The following is a 26400-nucleotide window of genomic DNA, read 5'->3' as shown; positions in this document are numbered from 1 at the left end:
ATCCCTGCTGGTGTCAATGGGCCGTGGCTCCATTGGAGTCGATGGGGCCAGATCCCCAGCAATAGAAGGGCTGCTGTACCCATCTGCCAAGGGGCTACATTACTCGGGAGGTAGAGAAAAGGTTGTGACCACATTGTAGGCGGGGGGTTGATCAAACATAGTTTAAAGGTAGGAGGGAGCATTTAAACACACACACACTCACCCCGTCCAGCCTGACAAACAGAGCTTTTGTGTATGTGTTTATTGGCTTACAAACACCAGCTGTCTCATTCACACCCACACCCACACACCTAGCGATAGACCGAGCATCCAGCTCCTGTTTCCAAATACGTTGCCAAATGCACATGCCTGCAGCCCGTCAGTCTCAGGACACCAGCCACCAAGTGTTTGGTCTAGGAGGTTTCATTCAGGCTCAGGTGAGCGGAGCTAGCTAAGCCCAACCTAAACCCTCTCCCTGATGGAGATGTCAGAGTAACATCTCTAGCTTGATTGTAGCTGATCGTGTCCTAGCCCAGGCAGGAGCCCAGCTGCAGCTCGACCAGCTAAATCAGGTGACGAGGTGTTACTCTGCGTCTCGACTCGGAAACAGGTTGAGTAGAGGCCAGGCTTGGCTAGGACAGGGAAGCTGAGCCTGCCCTAAGCTCCACCACTTCCCCACATCCGGACAAAGCCGCTGGGAGCAGAACAGTGCTCGCTGCAAGTGTGCTGCGAAGGGGCTCTCCAGCCCAGCGCCAGCTGGACACCAGACAACTAGACAACGCTTGAGGGCAGCATGGGCCTCCCCGTTCCAGGGCCATGGCACATGTTCCCGTTTGCACCACAGTTACAGACTGTGGGGGACCAAACTGCACGACAGCTGAGTCCTGGTTTCCCGTTTTCTTTTGGGCTCCCAAATGCTGCCAACACCTCAGGCGTGTCTTGTGATCCCAGCCATGTGTGATGCCTGGCAAAGGGCGGGTGGGTGAACAGAGCGTGTCTGGTACCACGGACTGCAAGGCCCTGAGGGATGCCATGACAGCCGAACCCTGCAATGCAGCCACAGTTTGGCAGGCCCAGCCACACAGCGGCAACACCCTGTCAGACCTTGGGTACAACTGACAATCACACTGCAGCCCAGCTGATGGGCAAAGACAATATCGATGTCAGCACTGACATCTGGTTCACTATAGATAATTTCAGTAGAACTAGCAAGCTCATTTTCTCACCCCAAATTGCCTCCCCCACTTTCCCTGATGCTATAAGCCCTGACTGTTCCTTCCCCTGCTGCCCAGACCTCCAGCTTTCCCCTAACACAGCGGTTCTCAAACTATTTTAATGGGGTCACCAGGGCTGGGATAGACTTGCTGGGGCCCGGGGCCAAAGCCCAAGTCTGAGGGCTTCAACCCTGGGTAGCAGGGCTCAGGTTACAGGTCCCCCCACACCCGCATGGGGTAGTGGGACTTGGGCTTTGCCCCCACGCACACACCCTGGGCCACGGGGCTCGGGCGGGCTCAGGCTTCGTTCCCCCCTACTGGGGTCGTGCAGTAATTTCTGTTGTCAGAAGGGAGTCGCGCTGCAATGAAGTTTGAGAACCCCGGCCCTAGCTGATATGAAGTGAGGCACTTATGTGTTGTCAATAAAAAACTCTATGATGTATTGAAACTAACCATGTGGGGCCTTGTGAAACGAACAGAGATGAACATCACCGTAACTAACTGGAGCGTCTGGGCTGGCTGCACTGTTCATGCTCCCAATATCTCGATGCCCACAAGCTGCTGCAGAATGCCCGCCCTGCTGCACTGGAGCCTGGCACGGAACTTAGGGCCAGCTTGGTCAATCTCCATGCATCTGCAGAGTAGCAGTACCTGTCCCAGTCAGCAGACTCCTAATGCAGAGACCCTTCCGGAGAGCCATCCTCATCACATTGAGCCTCACTCATCCCCAAACGGACCAGCTTCATCCCCCACCCTCCCAACACACCCCCAAGCCACCCTCATCCTCCTCACCTCCCCTGGGGCAGGTCCCCCGTCCATGGCCTGGCCCTAACCCCTGCACTCCTGGGGCATGGCCCCTTCCATCTCCTGTGGCAGGGGCGGCAGGTTTGTATAATTTTTGGTGGTGCCCAGAACAGGTCTAAGTCCCGCCCCCCCCGCCTTGTAAGCCAATATATATATTTTTAAATAATGTAAAAATGTGAGGGCTCTGGGTGGGGCTGGGGATGAGGGGTTTGGGTTGGAAGGGGCTCAGGAAGAGGGTTGGGGTACAGGGGTGAGGGCTGTGGGGTGGGGCTGGGGATGAGGGGTTTGGGGTGTGGGAGGGGCTCGGGGCTAAGGCAGAGGGTTAGGATGAGGGATGGGCTGCCCCTTGCCCAGCGTGGGGCAGGAGCGGTGACTGCGGGCGGGGGAGGGGGATGTGCTGGTGGAGGGTCCCGCCGGAAAAGGGAAGGGTCCGAGGCAGAAGGGCAGGGTAAGGACAGCCTGGCCTGGCACTAGTGAATGGGGGCGCTAGGACCCTGCGGCGGCAGTTAATGCCCGGAGCAAGCGGAGCGAAGGCAGCGGGGAGCTGTAGGGTTGAGACCGGGTTGCTCCGGGGCCCGGGGAGGTGCGCGGGGGCACCAAGTGGGGCCGGAGAGAGACCTGGCCCCAAACATTGGTGGAGCCGGACCCCCGGGCCCTGAATATTGCTGGAGTCTGGGCACCATGGGCCAATACTACTCGCCGCCCCGGCCCTGTGCCTCCTGGGTCACGGGCCCCCCGACACGCTCCTGCCCCTGCGCCCCTGGGGGCACGGCCCCCCCCGGGACACGCTCCTGCCCCTGCGCCCCTGGGACACGCTCCTGCCCCTGCGCCCCCGGGACACGCTCCTGCCCCTGCGCCCCCGGGACACGCTCCTCCCCTGCGCCCCGCCGCCTCGGACCCTGACACTACACCTTGGAGAGCTCCCACCCCCGTTACCTAGGCGACGTTGTCAGCAATCTTCCATCCAGACGCAGGGGACGTTCTGAGCCCGCCCCCGGGCCCGGCCTCCGCCAATCCCGTGGCGGCCCCTAACCTGCTCGGGATGACGTCACGGCCGGTGAAAACCCCCCGTGGCCGCAGGAGCCGCAGCCAGTGCGGGGCGGGCAGGCGGCGGGAGCAGCAGCCGGGCCCGGCCCGGCCCAGCGCGGCCCAGCATGGCCAAGCACCACCGCACCCCGGCGCGGAGCCCGGAGCCCGTCATCGAGGTGAAGAGCAAGGTAAGCGCCTGCCCGCGGCGCCGCCCGGCACGTCCCGCCCCGCAGCCCCGCGAGCCGCTCCGGGACAGGCCCCGGGTCCCTGTTGCAGGGGGTCCCGCGCGCCCCGGGGCTGCAGCCGGGGCAGGACGGGCGCGCTCCGCCTGCCGCCAGCTCAGCCCGCGTCTCCACGGCTCTGGCGGATGCGGGGTGGAGCGGGTTATTCCCTGCGCGGGGCTGCAGCCTGGCGGGCTCAAATCGCCCTTCAGTGCCGGGGCTGGACCGGCCCGAGTCCGTCCCGCTCCCGCAGGAGGCAGGGGCTGGCTCGGGTGCCCTGTGCGGCGCGAAGCCCTCGCAGTAGCCGGCAGGTTATGCAACGATGCCAGGGACCCGCGCTGCCGGCTGACCGCTCTAGCCTCGGTCCCCGGGACACCCGGGGGCTGCGCGGGGAAGGGCCCTCGCCTGTGGAGCTCTGCCCGGCTTGTGCCAGCCGGGACCTTTGCCTCCCTGGCCTGGGGGAGAGAAAAGCAGGTTCCTGGCCGTGCCCCCCCTGGAATCCACCTGGCTTCCCCTCCGGCGTCTGGCGAGCGGCTGCAGGACAGCGCCTTGCGCCGGCTGGTCGGATCGGCTTCCCTTTGTCTCTCCGCTGGGTGATTGATTTTCTGAGGGGAGCAGTAATGAGGGAGGTTGCGGGAGGCAGCGCCTGGGTTGTCTGAGGAGAGATGAGGGGCTGTGTGTGCAGCTTCCCTCTTCCCGTGCCTGGCCTAGGGCAGAGACGTTCCCTTGCACCCTGCCCCCCCCCAATTAACCCTTTATTCTGCCAGCCCGGACTGAGTGCCACAGCTCTGAGTGCCACAGCAGTGCGGGTCGGCCCAGGGTTCACGCCAGCGCAGCTGAAGTTGCCGTGTAGATTAGTTTTTCTAATGTCGCCTCTGGTGCGGGGCTCCGCAGGAGGGCGCATGGGACAGAGGGCACACCCGAGGGCTTGGCTCTCCTGGCAGGCGTCTCCCCGGATGGATTTTAACCGTGCTGCTCGGAGGCTCTAGTAGGCAGCAGCTCCTCGTGGAAATGGGACTGTGGAATTGCCTCCTGGCACCAGTGCCTTGCCCTGCTGCTTGCATGTGCCAGGCTTACAGTTGGTCAGGGAGGCCCCCGCAAACCCAGCGGTGGAAGTGGAGCACTGGCTACCGGGTCTCCTGAAGCTTGGCTTACAGGGGAGTGAGGGGACATAGAGGAGGCTCTTGTGTCCCTTCCTGCGCGGCAGCCTAGCTAGGGGTGACCCAGGTCTGCTTTCTCTGCCTTGCAAAGTAATGCTGGGCAAGGGACTTTCCATAGACCCTGCAATGGCGAACACACGGTGGCCAGAAGTGGCTGAGTGCAGGGGCAGTGCTTCCGGTGAGACCTGGGTGTGTGACCCTGTTCAGGCCTCCTCGCACCTGGGAGCTTCCCTCTGCTCTGCGTTGCCACCTCTCTTCCCACTGGCCTGACTCCTCAGCCCACATGCTAGGTCCAGGCAGACCCCATATGAGCCAGAGGGTGCCTCAATGCAGCCATGAGTCAGTCAGTGTGGGATGGGACGGAGCCCCGGGGAGGGTGCTGGGATGAAGCTCAGGGCTCCTGCGGGAGGAGTTGGTGTGGGGGACCCAGTGTAGTCTGACCTCATTCCATGTGTGTGCAGGCACCAAGCCCTGGCCATCTCAGCTGGTGAGAGCCCCTGACTGATCCCCTATGGTCTGGACGTGAAGCGAATCGTGGGGCAGAGCTGAGACTGAGCCCCCTGGCTACCATGCTGGTCTCTGGCCCTGACCTCTCTTCTCTGCCCCCAGTTTGACGCCGAGTTCCGCCGCTTTGCTATGAAACGCTCCAGTGTGGGCGGCTTCCAGGAGTTCTACCAGCTGATCCAGACGGTCCACCAGATCCCCTGCGTGGATGTGTTGTTGGGGTACACGGACGTTCACGGGGACTTGCTGCCCATCAACAATGACGATAACTACCACAAGGCGCTCTCCTCCGCCAACCCGCTGCTCAGGATCATCATCCAGAAGAGGGGTAAGTCTGGGGCAGTGCGGGGCACCGTCGGCTGCCCACGTTGGCCTCGGGTTCCTTACCTGGCTGAGAGCTTCCTCCAAGGGGAAAGTGGGGAGTGGATTGCGTTGACCTGCTATTCCAGAGCACTAAACATCAGACCAGCCGCAGCCTGTGTTTTGTGATAACTTTGCGGTATGTTGGTGCCCAGGCACTTCAGCTGTGTGTTACAGCCTCCGGTACACAACAGTGTTGGGACCTCTTGCTGCACAGGGGAGCATAGCCAGCTGGCACATGTGATCAACCAGTACATTTTATATCCTGGCTCTGGTGGGAACTGTTAGCTGTGATGGTTCATTTGCTTTGATGGTGACTTGTGGTCAAGTGGGAGTAGGGTGACCAGACAGCGTGTGAAAAATCAGGACAGGGGGTGGGGGGTAATAGGAGCCTATATAAGAAAAAGCTCCAAATATCGGGACTGTCCCTATAAACGCGAGACCTCTGGTCACCCTACTCTCTCCCGAGGACTCGAGCAGGGCCTGGCAGCCTAGGGCAGGGAGGCGTGGAGGAATCATTAACAAAATGCAGAAGTTGTCGCCCATCTCACAAACTGCATTGATGCATCATTCCCATCAATCAAAAGGGCAACAGCAAAATGTCTGAGGGGGCTCTGCCTGTGCTCTCCCTCCTGCGCTGGGCCTCGTTTAATGGTTGTGTGCTCTGGTGTGTGAGGCCACCGATTAAAGCCCTTGCAGTGTATTGCGGGACCGGCTGAGTCCTCTGGGGAATGAGTGAAACTAGTTACGTTTCAACAGAAGAAATAGCAGAGAGTTAAACTCCTGCAGCCTTAAAGCCCCACTGCCCTGCAGGGTGAATTCAATTAAAGAACACGTTGTTCCTGGAAAGTAGCTCGTCTCTTCCACAGGGGGCAGATGAAACTCTAAGCCACCAGGCCTGGAATTTATCTCCTCCCAGCATTCTTCACCAGCATTCTTCACTTGTCGTGAGGTGCAGTGATGCTGCGTGCTGCTGAGCAGTGATGATGTTCCACCCCAGAGATGGGTGAATGTTCCCTGGGTAGGGAAACGTCTTTCATTACCCATATATGCAGATCATAAGAACAAAAATGAAAATACATGTGAACCTATGGGAATCTGCTGCGTGCCTATAACTTCTTTCATCTGGAAGGATCTCAGAGTGCTTCTAGTGGTCTAATGCATGCAGGCGCTAGGGTGACTTCGGTCGCTGCTGAAATGCAGCTTCCTCTGGGGTGGAACAAGCTGTACTTCAATGTACACAGCAGCTTAGGACAGGAAGTGGAGGCTACCGTCTCCGATCGCCACTGCAGGGAGGATTAGTCAGCAGATTGTGAGGCGGAGTGTAAACTAGATCATGAGTCTGGCTAAAGGACCAGTGGGTCTAAGAGACCACATGTGGCCAGTAGCGGTATCGGCTGCCCGCTCTGAGGGGCAGCACAGCGCCCTCTAGGGCTGTGCCACAGCACTGCGTTGAGTACCGCTCTCCCAAAGTGTTGCCTATTGAATTGCCAGACATCATCCTTGCTGATGCCCTGTGGAGCCCCAAACCAACTGGAGGGCTGGGGATTCCCCTGCTGTCACGTACAGGGCACCCGAAGCCCCGAGTTTCTAAATGGCTTGGAGTAGCCAGTCATCTGCCTCTGGCATTGGTGCTCTCAAAGCACGAACTGGAGGGAGGAGACTCCTGCTCCTCTCAGGTCTCCACGCAGCCCTGAGCTGTTTACTCTCTCGGATCTGAATGCTCGTCGGGAGCCAGGTCCCAACCCCTCTGGGGAGCCCCCTGGTCTCTGCCTGTTTGTCCTGCGGGGTGGCTGAGAAGGGTTTGACCCTCCTCTGCCCAGTCTGCATGCTCCTGGGTGGGAGCTTACTGCCAGCTGCAGAGGGAGAGGAAAATATTGGCAGATCTCGGTGGGATCAGAGCCCAGGACGCGCAGAAGACAGAGCCTTGGCCCTTCTCTAGCCCCTGCCCTCTGAGCCAATCCCAACCCTGGTGAAGTGAGGCTGGCCCTGTTTCCCAGGTCAGGAAAACTGAGGCACAGAGAGGGGCAGTGACTTGCCCCCGATCAAGGAGCTGCCAACTCCAGTCCCTGGGCTCTAGACGCTAAAGCAGCCGTCCGCTCCCCAGGAGTGCAGGCACAGCCGGGCCCAGGCTTCCAGCCACACCAAGGGGGAGCAGGGTGGGGACTTCCCTTTGAATGACATAGTCACGCGTTTATGTCTGTGAGTGAACAGACCTAAAACCCAGTGTCTGGCGGCCGCTGCCTGGAGCCCTGGCTTGGGAGCAGGCCATGGGCTGATGATACCATCTTGCCCATTGGGGCAAGGAGGGGGCAGCAAGCTGGCCTGCCGCCATGGGGCTCTGCCGTGCACGGCACTGCCAGGCCCTGCTCCCCACGCTGCTGCCCCCCCAGCCAGCACTATCGCTCGAGCTGAATCCGGGAGGCCTGAGCCCGCTGCTCTGGGAAAGCCCTTGAGCGCAGCCAGCGTGAAGGCGTGGGAGACTCTGCCCAGATCTAGAGCACGGCCCAGCAGTCTGTCTGCCTGCACGGTGCTGGCTGCGTCGGCCGGGTGCTCAGAGCAGCCAAGATAAAAGGTGTGTGTGGGGGGGGGGAGTCTGGCTGGACTCCCCAGTGAAAACAAACTGCTCCGTGGGGTTTCCAGGCTGGCGTTCCTGCAGCAGGCTGCTGGCCAGTGAGGGGAGAGATGTCTGGGAGCCGCTGATGTGAGGGTTCACCTCCAGGCTGGGCGGGAGCTAAAGCTGGCCCAGATGAAGGCAGCGTCCTCTGGGCCCTCCCTTCCCAGACGGGCTCATGCCGAGCTCCCACCAGCGAGGCTCTCGGCAGATGGAGGGCTGAGGCTCTGGCACTAGCCAACTGGAGGGCAGGCCCCCAAGGGACAACGTCCTGGGAGGGGAAAAGGAGACGGGCTTGGGTCTGCCCCACAGTAAGCAGGGCCTGTGTGTGCGCATCCTCCACCCCGGGGAGAGGTTGGGCTCGGGGTGCTGCCCTCGAGCTGGGGGGCTGGGCTCTGGGAGTGCCCCAGAAGTCCTGGAGGATCTGGTTCCAGGGCCCCCCCAGTTCGGGGCACCTCTGCTGAGGCTGGAATGGCGGTGGGACCCCCAAGTCCCAGGGGGCTAGATGGGAGGGGCCCTTGCGTAACCACCCCTCTCCTCCACACATGCCCATCCTCAAGCACTGGCTGGAAAGGGGTCACAGCTCCCCTGCGCTGGCGGGGCGGGGGGCACTGCCAGAAGCTACCCCCGACTCCAAAGCTGTGTCTGCTCTGCCTCTGCTCTTCCCACTTCCTCCTGGGAGCTAGTGTGAGAGTGGGGGCTGGGGGCTGCCAAGGCTCTGGCTCTGACCTGCTTGGGGAGAGCAGTGCCGCTTCCCGGCAGCCGTCTCACCTGCTGGGCTCTGGGCAGGCCTGGAGGAAGAGTCCAGCTCTCATGCAGCCCTGCCCTTGGCACAGCCAGACTGTGCTGGGAGCAGAGCATGGGATGGGCATGCAGGGCACCCCCGCCTCAGGCCCCTCGCTGGGCAAACCTGCAGCTGGGCCCCCACGGCCTGTGATTCTGCAGAGCAGCAGGGCCCGGCCAGTGGCTGGAAGGGAGACAGGGCGAGTGTGGGGCTGCCTGTGCGTGTGTGTCAGGCCTGAGCGTGTTCCCAGGAGGCGGGACAGATTTAAAACAGAGCCTCGGAGATCCACAGCACAGCCCTTAAATCGCAGCCTGTCCTGAGTTCTCCTGGCTGGATCCCAGCTTGGGTAGCCGCCTCCTACCCGCCGAGACTCCCCCTGCGGCTCCGGTAGGGTGCGGGACTCCCCTGTCCACACTGCTGCTTTTGTGCTGCGAAGCAGCTGTCGCGTCCCACCCCAGAGCGGGCTGCGTTTCGGGAGTGGGGGAGCAGGTGATCCTGCGCCGGCTCTGGGGAAGCAAGGCACCGTAGAGGTGTAGGATAACGAACCGGGATGCGCAGGCTGGGGAGGGATGGAGCCAGACCTGCTTGATCTGGGGTCGCTCCCCTTCCCCCCCTGGCCTGGGGTCTGGCTTATGCTGAGGACTCTGTGTGTGAGCCCAGGCCACTAATGGGAAGTGACTGTTGGGAATTAGTGCAGTAACGAAGGCCTGGAGGGCGCTGAACCTTGGAAAGGGAAGTGTTGGGGGAGGGGGCTTCCTTCTGGGGCTGTGCTTCTCCGCCCCCCCTGTGCTGCTCCATTCATGGGGGGAGGGGGCGCTGTGCTGGCAGCTAGTGACCACCTGAGCGTGGGGAGATTCCCAAATCTCTGACTGTACGTCCAGGGCCAGGTGCTGGATGGGCTGGCCTAGACTAGAGACGGCCCAGCAAGGATAGGGCCGCCCAGAGGGAGGGGCCAAGTGGGGCAATTTGCCCCGGGCCCCGCAGGGGCCCCCATGAGAATATAGTATTCTATAGCATTGCAACTTTTTTTATGGAAGGGTCCCCCAAAATTGCTTTGCTCCAGGCCCCCTGAATCCTCTGGGCGGCCCTGGTCTGGAGAAGAGAAGACTGAGGGGGGACTTGATAACAACCTTTTATGTGCTTGAAAACGGTTACAAGGAGGAGGGAGAAGAATTGTTCTCTCTAACCTCTGAGGACAGGACAAGAAGCAATGGGCTTAAATTGCAGCAAGGGCGGTTTAGGTTGGACATTAGGAAAAACTTTGCAACTGTCAGGGTGGCTAAGCACTGGGATAAATTGCCCAGGGAGGTGGTGGAATCTCCATCATTGGAGGTTTTTAAGAGCAGGTTGGACAAACCCCTGTCAAGGTTGCTCTAGGGTTGCTCGGCCCTGCCTCAGCGCAGGGGCTGGACTAGGTGACCTCTCGGGGACACTTCTGCGATTCTACATCTGCTGCCGTGACAGGAAGCCAGGAGAGAGTGCGGCGGGTTCCTCCTCCGTGCAGCAGCTGCCCCTGCACGACTCCTTGGAGGGTTAAAGGAACAGATGGGACAGATGCAGAGTCAGCTCCGCCCCACGCCTGGGATAATGCAGGGAGTCGCTGAGGGCAGTGTGTGCACACGTTTGGGGGGGCTGGAAGGGGGGAAGCTCCAGGACTCTGGGTTCAGGAGGACCCAGCTCATCTCAGATCCCGGCAGGAAAAAAAAACCCAACCCCTTGGCTCATGGGAGCCCATGGTGCCACCTCCCCACAGTGAGGTGCCATTGCCCAAGATGGCCAGAACCTGCCCCATGCCTCCTGGGGGTAAGCGCATCCCGCCCAGCAATACCGCTTCCAACAGCCACCGTGCAGCGTGCACACAAGCCACTTTACAGCCGGGCTCGCACCTGGGAGTGAGGAAGTACATAGCACTCGGCAGCAGGCCTGGGACGGGGCTTTGCAGAACACTGCGCTGTGTGATGGCATATGTCACCCTGCGCAATGCACCCCCCAGCCCCAGCGATACCCAGGGCACCGGCCCTGCTGAGCGGGAGGGGACCGGGGCGAGTGGAGAACTCGGAGTCTCACCTTCCTTGCCCTGGACTCCAACATGTCTCGGCAGGGCCTCTCTCCAAGGGTTGCCAGGGAAGGTCTGTATGGCTGGTGTCCCGTCCTGGCCCCAGACGGCAGGGGCCCACCCCACGCTCAGAGGCCCAGCACCGATCAGCCCCTCGTTGGCAACCAAGGGTGTCAGAGACAGAACCCGAAGCTCCTTGCTCAGGGCCGCCCGGAGGATTCAGGGGGCCTGGGGCAAAGCAATTTTGGGGGCCCCTTCCATAAAAAAAAAAAGTTGCAATACTATAGAATACTATACTCTTGTGGGGAGCCCCTGTGGGGCCTGGGGCAACTTCCCCCCCGCCCCCCGGGCGGCCCTGCTCCAGACTAACCAAACCCATTTTTTAAAAATCTCCCTTCACAGGTCATGTTTTCTAGACCTTTAATCATTTCTGTTGCTCTCCTCTGGACTCACCAATTTGTCCACATCTTTCCTGAAATGTGGTGCCCAATACAGCCCAGAATGACATTAGCCTGTTGCAACTACATCACATTGATGACTGTATTCAGTTTGCAGTCTGCTATGAGCCACAGATCCTTTTCAGCAGTACTACCACCTAGCCAGTTATTTCCCACTTATTGTATCGGTGCATTGGAGTTTTTTCCCTCCCTACGTGTAATACGTGGCACTTGTCTCTAGTGAATTTCATCTTATTGCTTTCAGACCAATTCTCCAATTTGTCAAGGTCGTTTTGAATTCTAACCCTGTCCTCCAAAGTGCACGTGACCCTCCCAGCTTGGTGTCATCTGCAGATTTTGTAGGCAGGCCCTGCACTCCATTAGCCAAGTCATTAAGGAAAATACTAACTAGCACTGGACCTAGGAGAGAACCCCGCGGGATCCCACTCGATACGCCCTCCCAGTTTGACAGCGAACCATCGAGAACGACTCTGAGTATGGCCTTTCAACCAGTTGTGCACCCACCTAGCTTGTTTATGAGAATGTCATGTGGGACTGTGCCAAAAGCCTCACTAAAGTAAAGTTCGATCACATCTACTGCTTCCCCCCATCCAGTGAGGTCAGTAGCCCTGTCAAAGAAGGAAATTAGCTTGGGTTGACATGATTTGTTCTTGATAAATCCATGCTGGCTATTCCTTGTAACCCTATTATCCTCTAGGGCAGTGGTTCTCAAACTTTTGTACCGGTGACCCCTTTCACATCGCAAGCCTCTGAGTGCCCCCCCCCCCCAATAATTAAAAACACCTTTTTATATATTTAACACCATTATAAGTGCTGGATGCAAAGCGGGGTTTGGGGTCGAGGTTGACAGCTTGCAACCCCCGCCCCATGTAATAACCTCGCGACCCCCTGAGGGGTCCCAACCCCCAGTTTGAGAACCCTGCTCTAGGTGCTTACAAACTGACTGAGTGCTAACTTATTCTGATATCTCTCCTGGTATCAAAATCAGCCTGACTGGTCTATAATTCCCCGGATCCTCTTTGTTCCCCCTTTTGAAGACCGCTCTGACCGATACGGCAATTTCCTGCAGTATCACTGGGAGATCTCACTGTATTACGTTTGTGTCAGCATGGTGGGCCAGGGATTGCCTGTAGTTCCATGGGGGAGAGTGGCCACAGCTCACCCCACGAACTAACAGTACAGAGTGATGAGGTGAACTCTCCCCCCCCCCCCCCCCCCCCGCGCCCCCCTCGATCTACCACCATCTGGAGAGGTTCACGTGCACTGGTTCAAACTGGATTCCCCAGAGGCCACCAGACAAGGAAAGGACTTTTGGATCAATAGCCTGAGTTTAAACTGACTCAGGGCCTGCTTCTGATCCAGCAGCTGGACAGGCCCTTCTGTTCAAGGGGGCCCCAATCCTTCCTGGGAAGGGCTGGGGGCTTTGGCCTCCGGAGGCCCCATAAGACTGTTGCGTGACCGCTGGTACGTTTTTAGGATGTTTGTAGGAATTATGATGATTTTCTCTGTAGTGCTTTCATCTTAAGAATAAATGTGCTGGCTTACAAAGGACTGCATGGTGACTTGTCACTGTGGGCAATTTACAGCTGTTTGGAGCTTCTAACGAGAGATCAAAGGCCTGTTTAGACAGTCTGGCTTGCTGGGAGTAGCGCTGTCGGCAGAGAACTGTGCAGCCTGGAAAAACCCTGGTCAGGGGGTGGTGACAGCCGAGGAGCTGGGAGCCAGGAGCGGGTGCCTCTGCTGGACCCACAAAGGGGGAATACCGGCGTGTTGCCTGAAGTGTGACATAGGTACTATCTTTGCCTAGTCCTCTGGTGGAGCTAGGCAGAGCGGGAGCGGAGGGGGATGGCAAAGGGCTGGGCAGGCAGCTCTGCTTCTGGGGAGCATCAGAGCCACCAGGTCCCTGACAGCGTTACCAGGGGCCCAGGTGCTCCCCAGCACTCCTCCCCCCCCCCGCCTCAGCTGGGACTCTCCAATGGCAAAGGAGGGCAGTGTGGCTATCGCCACCTCACAAAGGGGAAACTGAGACACCAAGGGGGCAGTGACTTTCCCAGGCTTGCCCAGCCCAGCTCTCCTGAGTCCCAGTCCTGTGCTCTGCCCGCTCAGCCTCGCTTATCTGGGCACTGCCCCCGTAAACGGCAGGGAGCGAAGCCCCGAGCCCATGTTGCTGTGTGAGCCTGCCTCCGCAGCAGAGACCTGGCCCCAGTTCCCAGGCCCAGCCCTCTGCCCCCGCGGCTCGGCTCACTGACGCTTGCACTGCTCTGCAGCAGCCCCTGGGCTCAGCCGGGGGGCAGTAATGATGGGATGGGGGCAGAGACTCCGCTGTGGCCAAGGAAGGCTTCTGTGATGTGGGGGCCCCTGCCACCTCCCCCTTGTAGGCCAGGTGCCCTGCGGGCAGCTGCTGGGCAGGGGGGTCCCGGGGGGGTTCTCGGGGTTGGGGGGAGCTTGCAGAAGGAAAAGCGCAGCCTGATAAGAAATGGCCCTGGCTGTGTCCTGGGCATGTGGATTCTGGCTCCATCATCAGCCTCTTCCTCAGGCTGGTGTGGGCCGGGGCAGCCAGGCAGCCCCGCGGTGGGGTCGGCAGAGGCAGCTGCCCCGGAGGAGGTGGTGCTGAGCTGCTCGCATCCCTCGCTCACAGAAATAGCTGGGAAAGGCCTTGTCGAGTCTCCTGGGCTAAAAATACAGCGTGGTGTGTGCACGGCGAGATATTTATAGCTACCAGCCCCTGCAGGCGGGCGTGCGCCGGGAGAGGCGCTCGCTGCTCAGCCAGGCGGCAGGGCTCACAGGCTGGGTCTGGGCGGCCCTGGGGTCTGACCCTTCACAGCCCGGCCTAGGCTCTCGCCTCCCCCCCCCGTCCGTAAACTCCACATCAAAAGCTTCGCGGCGCTCGGGAAAGAAACCTGTGGGCTGGCGGGGCCATGCTCTGCTCGCTGCCCCAGCTAGGCAGCCCCGGGCTCTGGCCATCTCCAAGGAGCAGCCAGGCGCGGCAGGGGGCAGGGGTCTCCGTACTGGCTGCGATGCCCCAGGGAGGTGCTAGGGGGCTCTGTGGTGTCAGTGACTGGGGGGTGGGGGGGTGTCTCTCACTGCCAGGTGCAGGCAGGGTCGTGAGTGACTGTAGGGGGCGCTCTTCTGACCCCGTTGTGGTGCTAGGGGCTGGATGAGCCTGACGGCTCCTGGCTCCATGAACCCATGGGCGCTCTGCCAGAGTTGAAGCCTGGGGTGTCATTAGCTGGGGGTGGGCTGCCCCCCTGGGCTCAATTCCACCCCCATTCACTCCCCCCCCCCAGATCAGCCCTGCCCCACCCCCTCCCCAGGGGAAGGTTGGGGTGCACTGTGGCCAGAGACCGAGCCTGTGGGGGGAGCTCCTGGCCCTTGCCCCAGGGACTTGGGACATGCTGCCGCAGGGGGAGGCTGTCTGCTCGGCTTGGCTCTTGGGCCCCAAACCTTGGCACCTTGAGCTGCTCCGAGCTAGAGTCAGTTGGCGTGGCCGGCGGATCCCAGCATGCCCTGCTCCTTGCCGCGGGTTCTCTGCTTGGGGGGACTGTGTCTGGAGTCTCCCTGGCCCCAGTGGCAGCAGCTGGGACTGGGGCGCTGGCCCTGCCAGGGGTCTGGGGTCGTGGGGAAGCTGTGCGCAGATGGGCGTCTGTGGAACCAGCTGCCTGGGCTGGGGGCACCAGGGGCCTATCCGTAGCTGTGGCCAGCTGGGGAGAGGAGGGCTGGCTGGGAGCTGCCAGTCCCATGGGCCCCCCTCTATATGCAGAGGGGATGGGGGTGGGCTGGGAGCCCATCTCTCCCAGGCTTCTCGTGGGGCATGGCTGCTGCTCCCCGCTGCCGAGAGCTGGTAGTCTGCCTGGCCTGGCATAGAGACGTCCCCCTTCTGGTGATCCACCCCAAGGGGTGGGCTCCCTGTCTCTGCTGTGGGTGCCCTCAGAGCGCTGGGTGGTGCTGCCCTGAGTATCATGGGACACGCACGGGGGGAGCGACCAGCGGAGCTAGGGAAGGTGTCTGCGGGCTCCTGCATGCCAGCCAGCCCTGGCTCTCTGCCCCAGCGGGAAAAGGCCAAGCTGGCGTGCAGGTGACCTGAGCTGCTGCTTGTGGGAGCTGGCAGCTCCAGGGTTAACTCCATGGGGCATGACTCACACTACGATTAAAGCCGAGTTATTCAGATTCCTCTAATCCCAGCCCGGCACATGCCATGTAATCCCCCAGGCCCAGCTCGACTGGCGGGTACAGCCCCACCCCTGCTCTCACCCACCGCTGTGCCAGCACCTGCCCGGCAGCAGCAGGCCAGGGCAGAGCGGGGTGTCCTCGGCGTGGGCCCCAATCAGCGGCTGCATTGCTCCCCCGGGCTGGGCTAGTGGCAGGAAGGGAGGGGAATTGGCCAACGCCAGCTCCTCTGGGACCAGGCCGAGCAGAAAGCGTCCTGAGCTCCCCCTCCCAGAGCCACGGCATCACGTGCCAGTCAGCCTGGGGAGGGGGACTGGGCTGTCCCAGGGAGACCCCCCCCACACACCCCGCAGGATGGGGGGAGTCAGCAGCTACAGTGTGGCCAGCTCCTGTGTGAGGGAGGGGAACGATGGGGGGGTGTGGGCAGGGGAGGGGGTGTGTCCAGCGCGGTAACACCCTCAGCCACGGGCTGCCTGCTCTGGGCCTGGCTGCATGGGCCTGGCGTCTCTGAGCGGCCCTGACCTGGCGTGGCGCTCGGCGTGGCCTGGGGGTCTCGACTCGTGGCTTCCGTCACCAGCACGAAGGGCGTAACCTGGGTGAGGGCAGCCGAGGCTGCAGAGCGTGATGTGATCCATGGGCACAGGCTGCTCTGTGGGGCAGGGCATGAGGAGGGGCAGCTGGAGTGGGAGGGGGCAGTGGTCTCTCAGGCAAGGGGTCTGAGGGCTGCCCCAGCGGAAGCAGCCCCTCCACCCTGGTGGGGCAGAGGGCAGTCTGGTGTTGAAGGGGAGCAGGGGATGGGCTGGAGCCCAGGGGCGAGGGTGCATCCCAGAGTGTGAGCCAAGGGGGCCCGTGGCAGAGATCTGGGTCTGGCACCTCTGTGCCCATCGGCGGGTGGGCTGAGCTGGGGGGAAGGATTGGGGAGATGGGGTGTGCGGGGGGAGGTGTTGTGGGGTGGCACTGTGGCCTTGGGGGAGCGGAAGAGAAGCAGGGAGGGTTTGGGGTTTGGTGGAGGTGGCGAATGAGTTGGGGTCCTGCAGCTGGCTGGCGTGATGCTCGTGTGGGCAGCGCCAGCCTGGCTGGTGCCCAGCAGGAGCGATTGGTGCCCCGGGGCTGTGCTGAGCGAGGCCACGATGCTCTCAGCAGCCAGCCGGGGGCACTGCTGGGGCACACGGCTCTGGAGCTGGGGCAGGCATAGCCCAGCGGGAGGCTCCCGTTGGCCCCATGGGCCAGGCAGGTGCCTTGGGGAGAGGCCCTGGGGCTACACAGACAGTCCCTGGGATCCACCGAGTGGGGAGGGACTTGCCCAGAGTGATGGACCCAGGAGTCCTGGCCCCTGCTGTGCCTAGGTGCCCTCTACTGCTCCCGGGCAGGCCGTGCGCCATGTCGACATGGTCCTCTGTGTGCCCTGCACAGCACGGCCTGCCCGGAGCCGATACCGGCCAAGGGCCCCGCAGCCGGGGCCTGGCTCTAGGCAGGGGCAATGGAATTTCCCCAGGACGCCGGGGTTCCCACCGTGCCCTGGAGGGGGGTTGTGGGACATGACAAGCACAGCTGCCCAGGCGGGTGAAACCCTCCACTCTGCTCCCTTGGGGCTGGGACAGCTGGATGCCTGCCTGACCCTCCCCTACCCCCCCACTCTCCAGCCACCCACAGGCCAGTGAGCTGGGATCCCAAGGGGGACAGGGCGTGAGATCCCAGAGAGGGAGGGGCCCAGCCCAGTCCTTCCCCTCCCCCCACCGTTGCTCTGCCCTTATCAGAGGGCTCCAGGCCTGCCGGGGGAGGGGCTCTTGCTGGGTGGGTTTGGTGGGGGAGGGGCTCTTCCAGGTAGGCTGGCGGGTGGAGATCATGGGCTATTGCGGGGGTTGGAGGGGGGGGTCCAGCTGGAGGGGTGGGGGCTGGGACACTGGTTCTAGGGCTGAGCAGAAGCAGCTGCCTGGTCCCTGTGGGGCTGGTGCGGTTGGCAGAGACCAGAGGGTTTCCCACCCAATTCAGCCCGGGGATGGCACCGTGGAGTCTCTCTGCCGCGCTGCTGACCCCTCCTGCCCGGCCGCGAGGAGCTGCCAGTGAAGCCGTAGCCCTGGGCTGGTCAGCCATGCCAGCCGCTGCCTGGGCTAGCGAGGACAGCGCCGTGCTCCAGAGTAGCTGCCAAGGTCTGCAGGGGGCTCCTGGCGCAGTCGGCAGCACCCAGGGGCTGGAGCAGGGCAGAGCCAAGAGGACGAATTCAGGCGTCTCGTCCTCGTTGGTGGCTGTGATACCTGGAGAAACATCCAGATGCCTCAGGGGGGACTTGGGTCTCCATTCAGGGAGAGCCCAGACCCCAAGTCAGGAGGGGTGGCAGGGGGCAGGGGAAGCCCAGGGCTGGGCTAGCAGGGGGCTGCGGGTCGGGAGTGAGGGGCACCGGCAGGGCCGGGGGAGCCCAGGGATGGGATAGCAGGGGCTGCGGGTCGGGAGTGAGGGGCACCGGCAGGGCCGGGGGAGCCCAGGGCTGGGCTAGCAGGGGGCTGGGGGTGGGGCGGGGCTGGGGGCCGGGTTCCTGATCGCGGCTGCATTGGGGCAGCTGGCTGGGGGGCCTGGCGGGGGCGCTGTCTCCAGGAGGGGCCGGGGCTGGCTGCTGGGGCCAGTGGGTTCCTGTCTGACCCAGGCACTCTTCTTGCTCCCTGCAGCAGAAGCCGACTCCAGCGTCTTTGCCTCCAACTCCCTGCAGCGGAAGAAGAAGGGGCTGCTGCGGCCGGCGCACCACCGGTCCAAGCCGCAGCTGCTGATCGGCCTGCCCCAGGACTTCCGGCAGATCTCCTCCGTCATCGACGTGGACATCCTGCCCGAGACGCACCGGCGCGTCCGGCTGCACAAGCACGGCTCCGACAAGCCGCTGGGCTTCTACATCCGCGACGGCGTCAGCGTGCGCGTGGCCCCCCAGGGCGTCGAGAAGGTGCCCGGCATCTTCATCTCCCGCCTGGTGAAGGGCGGGCTGGCCGAGAGCACGGGGCTGCTGGCCGTCAGCGACGAGATCCTGGAGGTGAACGGCATCGACGTGGCCGGCAAGTCGCTGGACCAGGTGACGGACATGATGGTGGCCAACAGCCACAACCTCATCGTCACCGTCAAGCCGGCCAACCAGCGCAACAACGTCATCCGCAGCAGCAAGGCCTCGGGCAGCTCGGGCGTCTCGACGGACAGCACGCCCAGCCCTGCCTCCCACTACCTGAGCCACTACAGCACGGCCGAGGGCGAGAGCGACGAGGAGGGGGACCTGGTCATCGAGAGCGACGGCGCCGCCCGCTGCCCCAATGGCAGCCTCCTGGACAAGAGCTGCCAGCAGAGCCTGGCACTGCCCGGCTCCCTGCACTCGCTGGGCAGTGCCAATGGCAGCCGCGGGGGCAGCCGGCAGGAGGACGGCACGCTCCTCACCCTATAGAGCGCCGCCCCATCCCCCCGCTGGCATGGGGGCGGCGGGCAGTACGGAAGGCCCTGGCAGCCAGCCGGGTCCTGCCCCAGCCAGTCTCCTCCTCTCCGGCAGGGCCAGGACGCTGGGCGCCCCGTGCCCACCACAGGAAGGGTGGCAGCCGGGAGCGGAGACGTGAACGCCGAGCCCTGCCCCTCCCCCGTCTGTGGGGCTCCCCACCCTTGGGGGGGAACCAAATGACTAGACACTGCCCCTCTCAGGCCTCACCCCCTGGGCCAGACCCACCCCCCCCTCACCCCTTTCCTTCCAATCAAGTGGGTTTTTTAAATTGTTTTATGAAAATATGCATCATAAATTAATATATTGCGATGGGCCATTAAACCTTTTTTAGAAAGTGCTCGCTCATCTCTTGTGCTCGCCCGGGGGGCAGGTCCCAAGAGGGGCCAAGGCTCAGGGGTCGCCCCACCCCCAAGGCTGGGTAACGAGGGGCAGGGCAGGGTGGGCAGAAATGCCAATGACTCCAGCCCTGAGTGCTCCTGGCCTGTTAACACGCCTGGCAGGGAGGGGCTGGTGCCTGCCTGGCCCCTTGGGGATCTCTGCTCCCTGGGGCCCGTGCTGACGCTCACCCCCATGAGGGAAATGGCTCCTGCCCAGCCCGCTTTCGTGCAGTACCATGAGGAGCAGCCCCCGGTGCCCCTGCCACGGGCCAGAACCAGGAACGGGGTCAATGTGCCCTGGAGAATCCTCAGCCCAGGAACTAACTCCTGCCAGGGCCGTGCACCGGACGGGGGCGCCACCTCCTCCGCCGGCAGAGAGCTGGGGCCCCCCCATCCTGCACTGGTGCTGCCCCGGCCCGCCCCCTGCTGGCAGGACATGGATTAGCTCAGCCTGGTCCCCGGGCCAGCAGCATTTCCTTGAGGCAAAGCTCAGCTGGGCACCAGCCCGGGCAAGCAGGCCCCTGGGCCCCCCGTGGGGGCTCTGTGCCCCCAGCTGCCTGCAGGGCCAGGGGGGTACGGTGCCTGCTGCTGCTGTTCTCTCTGCCTGGCCTGCGGGGCCGTGGGGTGAGCCCCCAACTGGGGCTCTGTCCTAACGGGCCCTGGGGGACCTCAGCTCCCAGGGACTCCGCAAGAGCCATGGGGAGGGGGCTAATGCTGCCCGTGTGGGCTCCCCTTCCTTGCTGCCCCCTCCCTGCACCACAGAAATGCCCGGGGGCCCACGGGGCAGGCCCAGCTGTGTGGTGCCGGGGGCGGGGGGGTCCTGCCCCATCTCTGCTGCAGAAGGAAACTAAAACCGCTCGGGACAAAGGCTTGGCTGTGCCCAGGCTCTGCTGCCTGCCCCACCCCCGCTCATGGGTGACAGCAAGTTGTGGTGCGCAGCTGGGGCGAGGGGCGAGGCTGGGCTGGCTGCAGGGAGCCGGGCAGCAGGACATGTCTGCAGTGACGCCACCCGTGTGTCTGCCCTGAGCACCGCAGAGAGCAATGTGCCCCTGTCGCACCCCCCAGGAGCTCAGAGCACAGCAGTGCCACATCCCCCAGCCTGACACTAACCCAGAGACCGTCCGGGGGGTCAGGTGGAGCAGGGCATGCATAGAACTAACCCTCCATGCCATGGCGTAAGCTCCCCGGTGCCCCCAAACCACCCCTCCAGGAGCAGCCTGCATCTCCCTCCCCCCCAGCCCCTCTTCTCTGCCAGCCCCCACGGGCTGCCCCTGGTATTGCTAACGGTGCTGCCCAATGAGTGCTGGCTGGAGGGCGGCCCAGGAATTAAGCATGCCCCCGGGTGGCCAGGCAGGGGGAGGTTCTGGGCCAAGCGCTGGCTACGGGACAGGGGGGCGCCAGATGGGATTCCCAGGCAGTGGTGCAGCATGGGACGGTGAGCACCCAGCGCTGGCCCCCGGGGGTGGAGCCAAGGGCTCTGCGGGCCTCAGCACAGCTGTATTCAACAGGGCCCCCTCGCTGCTCCGGGGCTGAGCTGGGCCCCACTCTGGGCCCAGGCCCCCGCTGCACCTGGGCAGCTCGTTTTACCACCCTGGCCGCCTGCCATGGGGGCAATGCACCCGCAGGCCCCCACCCCCCCACGGCCAGACCCTGGGGCCACCCTCCTGGTGAGGCCAGGGGGCCCAGCTGGCACTGGGGCTGGGAGAGGGAGCCTGCCTCTGCAACAGGTCACAGCTACCAATGAGTAGGGCCTGGCCTGCCTCACTCTGGCCCTAGGGTTACTACCTGGGACAGGCAAAAATAAATAAATGCCCCCCCCCCCAATCACACACACAGGGCAAGCCCACCACACGGCAACACGGCGCACACACACACCCTTCAACAGCCACTTATAGTAGCTAGAGCGCACACACGTCTAGCTGAGCTCGCTAACGGCGCCCGTCCACTCACACCAGGGGCGCTTGTGTGGTGGTGGGCACTACAGCTGCTGGATTGGCACCAGTTTTAGTGTGTAAATGGAGGCAGTGGGACCGCGTTAGTGGCCACTGAAACATTTCCCAGTAGCTAGCCCCGTGTATTGGGCTCGGAATGCAAAGCTTTAGCCCCACATTAAAAACAAAACCCACCTGGCAGAGGAAATGAGTTTTCTGACAACGCACATCCATTAGAAAAAGGGCCAGGCCAGTCAGATATTGGCCAGGTGGTAAGCCGGGCTGGCACTGCCATGGGCCAGCCCTCCCTGAGCCCCAGAGCCCTCCGCCTGTCACCCCAAACACGCAGGGCTGCCTGGCTCCACCGTTAGCCGGGGCGGTCTGGCACGGGCACCGTGACACACTGCGTCGCCGGGGGCAGCAGGGGTGCAGGCGCTGGCCTGGACACAGCAGGGTGGCCCCAGAGGGCTGGGACTGGCTTGTTGTGTGTCCGTACAGCCCCTGGTGCAATAGGGCCCTGGCCAGACCAGGGAGCACCTGTGTAATGCAGCTGATCGCTAATAAGGGCGGGGTGCTCCCTGCCTGCGCTGGGTAAGCAGCTCCAGCCCTCATGTAGCTGTGCCAGCCAGAGGGGCCTGCCTGGCCTCTCTCCTCGCTACAGCAGGAAGTGCAGCAGGCGCCAGGGTGTGTGCATGTGTAGCCAGTGTCCAAGGGCCCTGCCTGGGCTTCCCGCAGCGCCTATCCCGGCAGCCAGCCCTGCACATGCCGGTGGGGAACGGGCAGCAGGATGCACAGCCCTGGCAAGACAGCAACTCCCCTGCAGGAGCCGGCGAGCCAGTCGGGTTGAGCCGGGGGCAGGCCCGCGGCTGGGTTCAGTGGCTCATGGGCTGGGGGCTGCCCCCGGCCTTTCAGCGCTAAGGCTCAGCCCTGCCCCTGGACGTGGTTTGGCATGTCCCAGCCTCTCCCCCAGCACTGGAGCCTGGGACGTGCTCCTGCTGCTCGAGGGGTGTGCGGTACTGCAGCAGCCAGGAGCCCCCGTGGGCCCGGAGCAGTGCCGGGTCTGGGTACAGGCCTGGACAAGCAGTGGGGCTGCAGGGCAGGATGCAGGGGTCTCAGCAAAGCTAGGTCGGGCCCCAGCATTGACTAGGGGGGGAGAACTGGACCAATGCTGGCTGTGGGGCAGCAGTGCAGGGAGCTCGCCCAGGCTCCTACCCCTAGCCCAGGCCTGTTCTAACCGTGCCTCGCTCATACAAACATGGCTCCACCGCCAGGAGAGCCCCTGCCTTTGCACGGGACAGGTGCAGTAGTGTAGCTAGTGGGGTGCAGGGGAAGCAGTCGCTTCCCCTCAGCACATTTCCCAAAAGCGGCGCCTGCCGGGCCGGCACTGGGGGCAGCACGGCCAGAGGAGCCATGGGGGAGGGGGGACACGGCCAGAGGAGCGAGGGGGCCGGCTCCTCGGCCATCGCACCCCACGTGGCCCCAACATCGCCACAGGCGCAGCCACCTCCTGCGGCGGCTCAGGGCTCGGCGGCCAAGCGCTCCCCGCCCCGAGCCGGAGCTGGGATCCGCCCGCAGTGTGGGGCCGGGATCGGCCGGGGACAGGCGGCGGCACAGGACAGAAGGTGAGCGGCGGGGGTCCGGTGCCTTGCACTGGGGGGTCCCCGCCGGGCGAGGGGCTCCCTGGGGCCGGGCCCGCAGGGCAGGGGCGCAGGCCGCGCTGTCTGGACGGGGGGCCCTGGCGCGGCGCAGGAGCCTGGGGCCTGGGGCGGGGGGACAGGGCCCCACGAGTGGGGCCGGGCATCGCAGCCCGGCGGGGGACACCTGCAGCGCGGGCTGGGCCGGAGAGTCTCTCCCGGGACCGCGGGGGGACGGGGGTATCCGCACCCCCGGGAAGCCCGCAGGAGTCCTGAGCCGGGCCCCGGGGTTAATCTGGGAGGGGGGGGAAACGGGAGGAGCCAAGGGGGGGCATGGTCACAGGAGGAACCAAGGGGTGGAGGCTTTTTTATGTTTGCTCCCCCTACACTTAGACCCTGGCTACGCCACTGGACAGGTGCCAATATGGGGGGGGTGTCTGGGAGAAGCATGGGGCTCTCACACGCCTGGGGCTAGAAGACACAAGCCAGGTTGTCCCCAGCCTCCTGCTGGGTTAGCACCTGTGTGCGCTGAGGCAGCTGAGTTGGAGAGAGCTGACGTCAGAGAGGAGAGGCTACATGGCTAGGGCTAGACAAGGGTGGGCTGCCGGGGGCTGCCACCAAGGAGTCCCGGAAGCACAGCTGGGCATTTCCAATCAATACCAGGTCCTCAATGGGGCCACTAGGGCAGATACCGCTCAAGCTCCAGCAGGCCCAAGGGACCAGCACAATGGCTGGGGCCCACCCGTGGCTGGCAGCTCAGCCCACCTGGTAAGAAAAATGAAGCTTATCCACAGAGTTCTCCAGCCGTCCAAGCCACACTGGGCCTCAGCGCGCAGGAGCATGAACAGAACATTCTGCCAGGGACAGAAGGATGAACAGGACAGCGCGCTGCCTTCCTGGAGCCACGGCGGGCGGCACCATGAGAGGATCCATTGGGGATGGCGTCGCCCTGCCCGGCAGGGGCTCCAGAGCACTGACATCAGGGCAGGCTGTTACGAACCAGGGCACAAGCCCCCAACTGGCTGCGAGCTCTAGACTTAGATTTCCCTGCGTGTGAACTCCTCAGGCACTAACAGAGTCACAGCAGTCCCCTTAGGCACCCAGGAGAGTATCTCGGTGATAGATGGTCCCTTATACCAAGACTCACAGCAATATTCAGGTTACCTCCAGGCCCAAAGGACTAGTCACTTACCACACGTCAATTGCACCTTAGATCTCACACCAAAGACAATGCTTGTAGCCAATCCTATAATAAACGATCTTCAGCTTTATTAACAGGCAAAGGAAATGAGAGTTATTGACCAGGTTAAAGCAGGTAATGAGTTCCAATCTTCAGTTTCCAAAGGTAATAGACATTTCCGTAATAAGCAAGTTCTGTATGTCCTTTAGGCCTAACTCAGGCTAAACACTGGGACTCTTTTGCTTATGCCTAGAAACCTTGCCCCCCACTGTCCAAGAACATGGAGAACCAGTTCCTCCTTGTTAGGGGTTTTTAATGCCTGCCCCACTTCTGCTTTGAGCTGCAACTTCAGCTGATGGGAGGAATTCACTTGCAAGACTACTCTTTATGGGGGGTGGGAGTCAACAGTACAGTCCTTTGTCCTCCTTAGTGTGTTCCACTGTTGTCAGCTGGTGCTTGGCGGGCAGGCCGGAACACCTCCTGTTGGAGACCAGCACTTCACACTCATTAATGGCGCGCTCCTGGCTGGTGGATTTACACTGTTACAGAGGTTCATAATACAACTGCTCAAACATGACCTTGCAGTGCGGGAGGCAGCTGTTATCAGTGAGCTTAACGCAGGCAGCAACTCACAAGCATTCAATAACTGCTAACCCCTGAACATGCCAATACCTATTTTAACAATACCAACATGCAGGGGCCAGACTGATCCCAGCGAGGTATTTGTCCATGTTCAATGGAGGTATGAGCTGGCACCTGGTCTGCCAGCATCACAGATGGTTCAGATTGACACTGTCACGAGAGAGCTCACAGCTAGTAGGTGACTTCAGGGAACACGGAAGCAGAATGGCCACGTGATTGCCTCTAAGAGCCTCCCTGTTCCGCAAGCAAAGGCAGGCAGAAGATGCTGGAGGTGACCCGCTGGCTAGGGAAATGTGTAGCATGGAGGGGTTTGGTTTAGTGGCACCTACAGGGAGAGGAAGCTGTATAGTTTGGATGACCTCCACTTCAGGAGACAGGGAACCAAGCAGTTCAGGGATAGGCTGACTAGAGTAGTCTGGAGGGCGTTAAAGAGGGAGGGTAAAAGAAGGGACGATCTGAGCACTCGTTTAGCACATTGAGATGTTGAGAATAAAATTAACCAAGGAACTGAAGGACACGAAGAGAAGAAATGCTTTAATTCCCTACGCACTAATGCCAGGAGCCTGGGTAACAAACGAGGAATTGAAAGTGTTCATATGAGCATAAATTTCATCTCCCGGGTATTACTGAAACCCGGTGGCATGGGGCCCATGAGTGGAATGTTAAAATCAATGGTTCTAACCTATTTAGGAAGGATCGAGTGGGGCTATTAATTGGTATCTGCTACAGCCCACCAAATCACAGTAGGGAACAGCATGAGTGGTTCCCTATGCACCTAGCTCTAATGCAGGAAAAGATGCTGTGTGGTCATGGGGGACGTCAACCTGAGTGACATGCTGGAAGTCTCACGTTGCCCATACTTAAACATTCTTGGTACTTCTAACTATAAATGACAATTTCTGAACTCAAACAATGTTGCTTCTAACACAGGGGAATTCTATATTAGACCTTGTCCGAATAGCTAAAGAGGAACTGATCACAGAACTAAAAACTTAATGGTAGAAGGACTCATGATTTGATCACATTTATAGTGTGCAAACAGAATAAAGTCCACAACAGAGAGAGAGAGAGAGAGACAGACAGACAGAGAGAGACAGACTTGGTGCTTCAAAAGGGCCAATTTCACAAAGCTAAAAACAGCTAGGAGCCAAATCAGCTGGGAGAACGAATTTAATCAGAACAATGTGAATAATAATTGGGAATTGTTTAAGAACACTTTACTAGATGCCCAAAAAGCCATACTTGAGGGAAAAGGCGATATTGGTCAAATCAACCTGGCTTAGAGGGCAAATGAGGGCAGCTATAAAAAATAACCATGGAAGACAGGGGAACTTGCTAGTAATTCATATAAAGTTAGAAGCTAGGAATTGTAGAAAATTGATAAGGGAAGCAAAGGGACACAAGGAGAAATCTATGGCCAGCAGAGTTAAGGACAATAAGGAGGAGTTTTTTTACAGTATATTAGGAACAAAAAGAAGCCTAACAATGCACAATGTGGCCATACTGCACAATTACCCGGCTGGAATTGCTTCTTTTCCAAATGTAGCACCAGTTGGCTGATGTATTGGCCAGGGCCTTTGAGCATCAGACTGGGACACAGCAGGGTGGATGTCCCCCAGCCTGCCCCTGGGCCCAGTGAGGGGGAAATGCTGCCATCCTGAGGGAGTAGCAGGTCATGCTTCCCTTGCACAGGGGTAATGATGGACTGTGGGGAATCCAGTCTCGAGAGCCCAGCACTCACCCATGCGGCAGTCTCCTCCTGACACGTGCGGAGCTGTGAGATTCCTAAGCCAGGGGGCATTCCCCCTGCCCGTTTCCCCCAG

At 61.5% G+C, this 26400-nt stretch overlaps 1 protein-coding gene across 1 annotated transcript; it reads left to right on the top strand.

Annotated features, from left to right (window-relative positions):
- The first annotated feature begins 3127 nt into the window (after nt 1-3127).
- Nucleotides 3128-18993, top strand: LOC112115023 (partitioning defective 6 homolog alpha). Its single transcript, XM_026653873.2, has 3 exons — nt 3128-3214; nt 5017-5239; nt 18014-18993. Exons 1-3 carry the CDS (start codon nt 3152-3154, stop codon nt 18763-18765), a joined length of 1038 nt encoding a protein of 345 aa, XP_026509658.1. The 5' UTR covers nt 3128-3151; the 3' UTR covers nt 18766-18993.
- Nucleotides 18994-26400: the final 7407 nt, after the last annotated feature.

The sequence above is a fragment of the Terrapene carolina genome, unplaced genomic scaffold (genome assembly GCF_002925995.2).
Source record: "Terrapene carolina triunguis isolate 2854851 unplaced genomic scaffold, T_m_triunguis-2.0 Scaffold166, whole genome shotgun sequence".
Classification (NCBI taxonomy): domain Eukaryota; kingdom Metazoa; phylum Chordata; order Testudines; family Emydidae; genus Terrapene; species Terrapene triunguis.
Note: the sequence above shows the minus strand (reverse complement) of the source record. Positions and strands in the feature narration are given on the sequence as shown.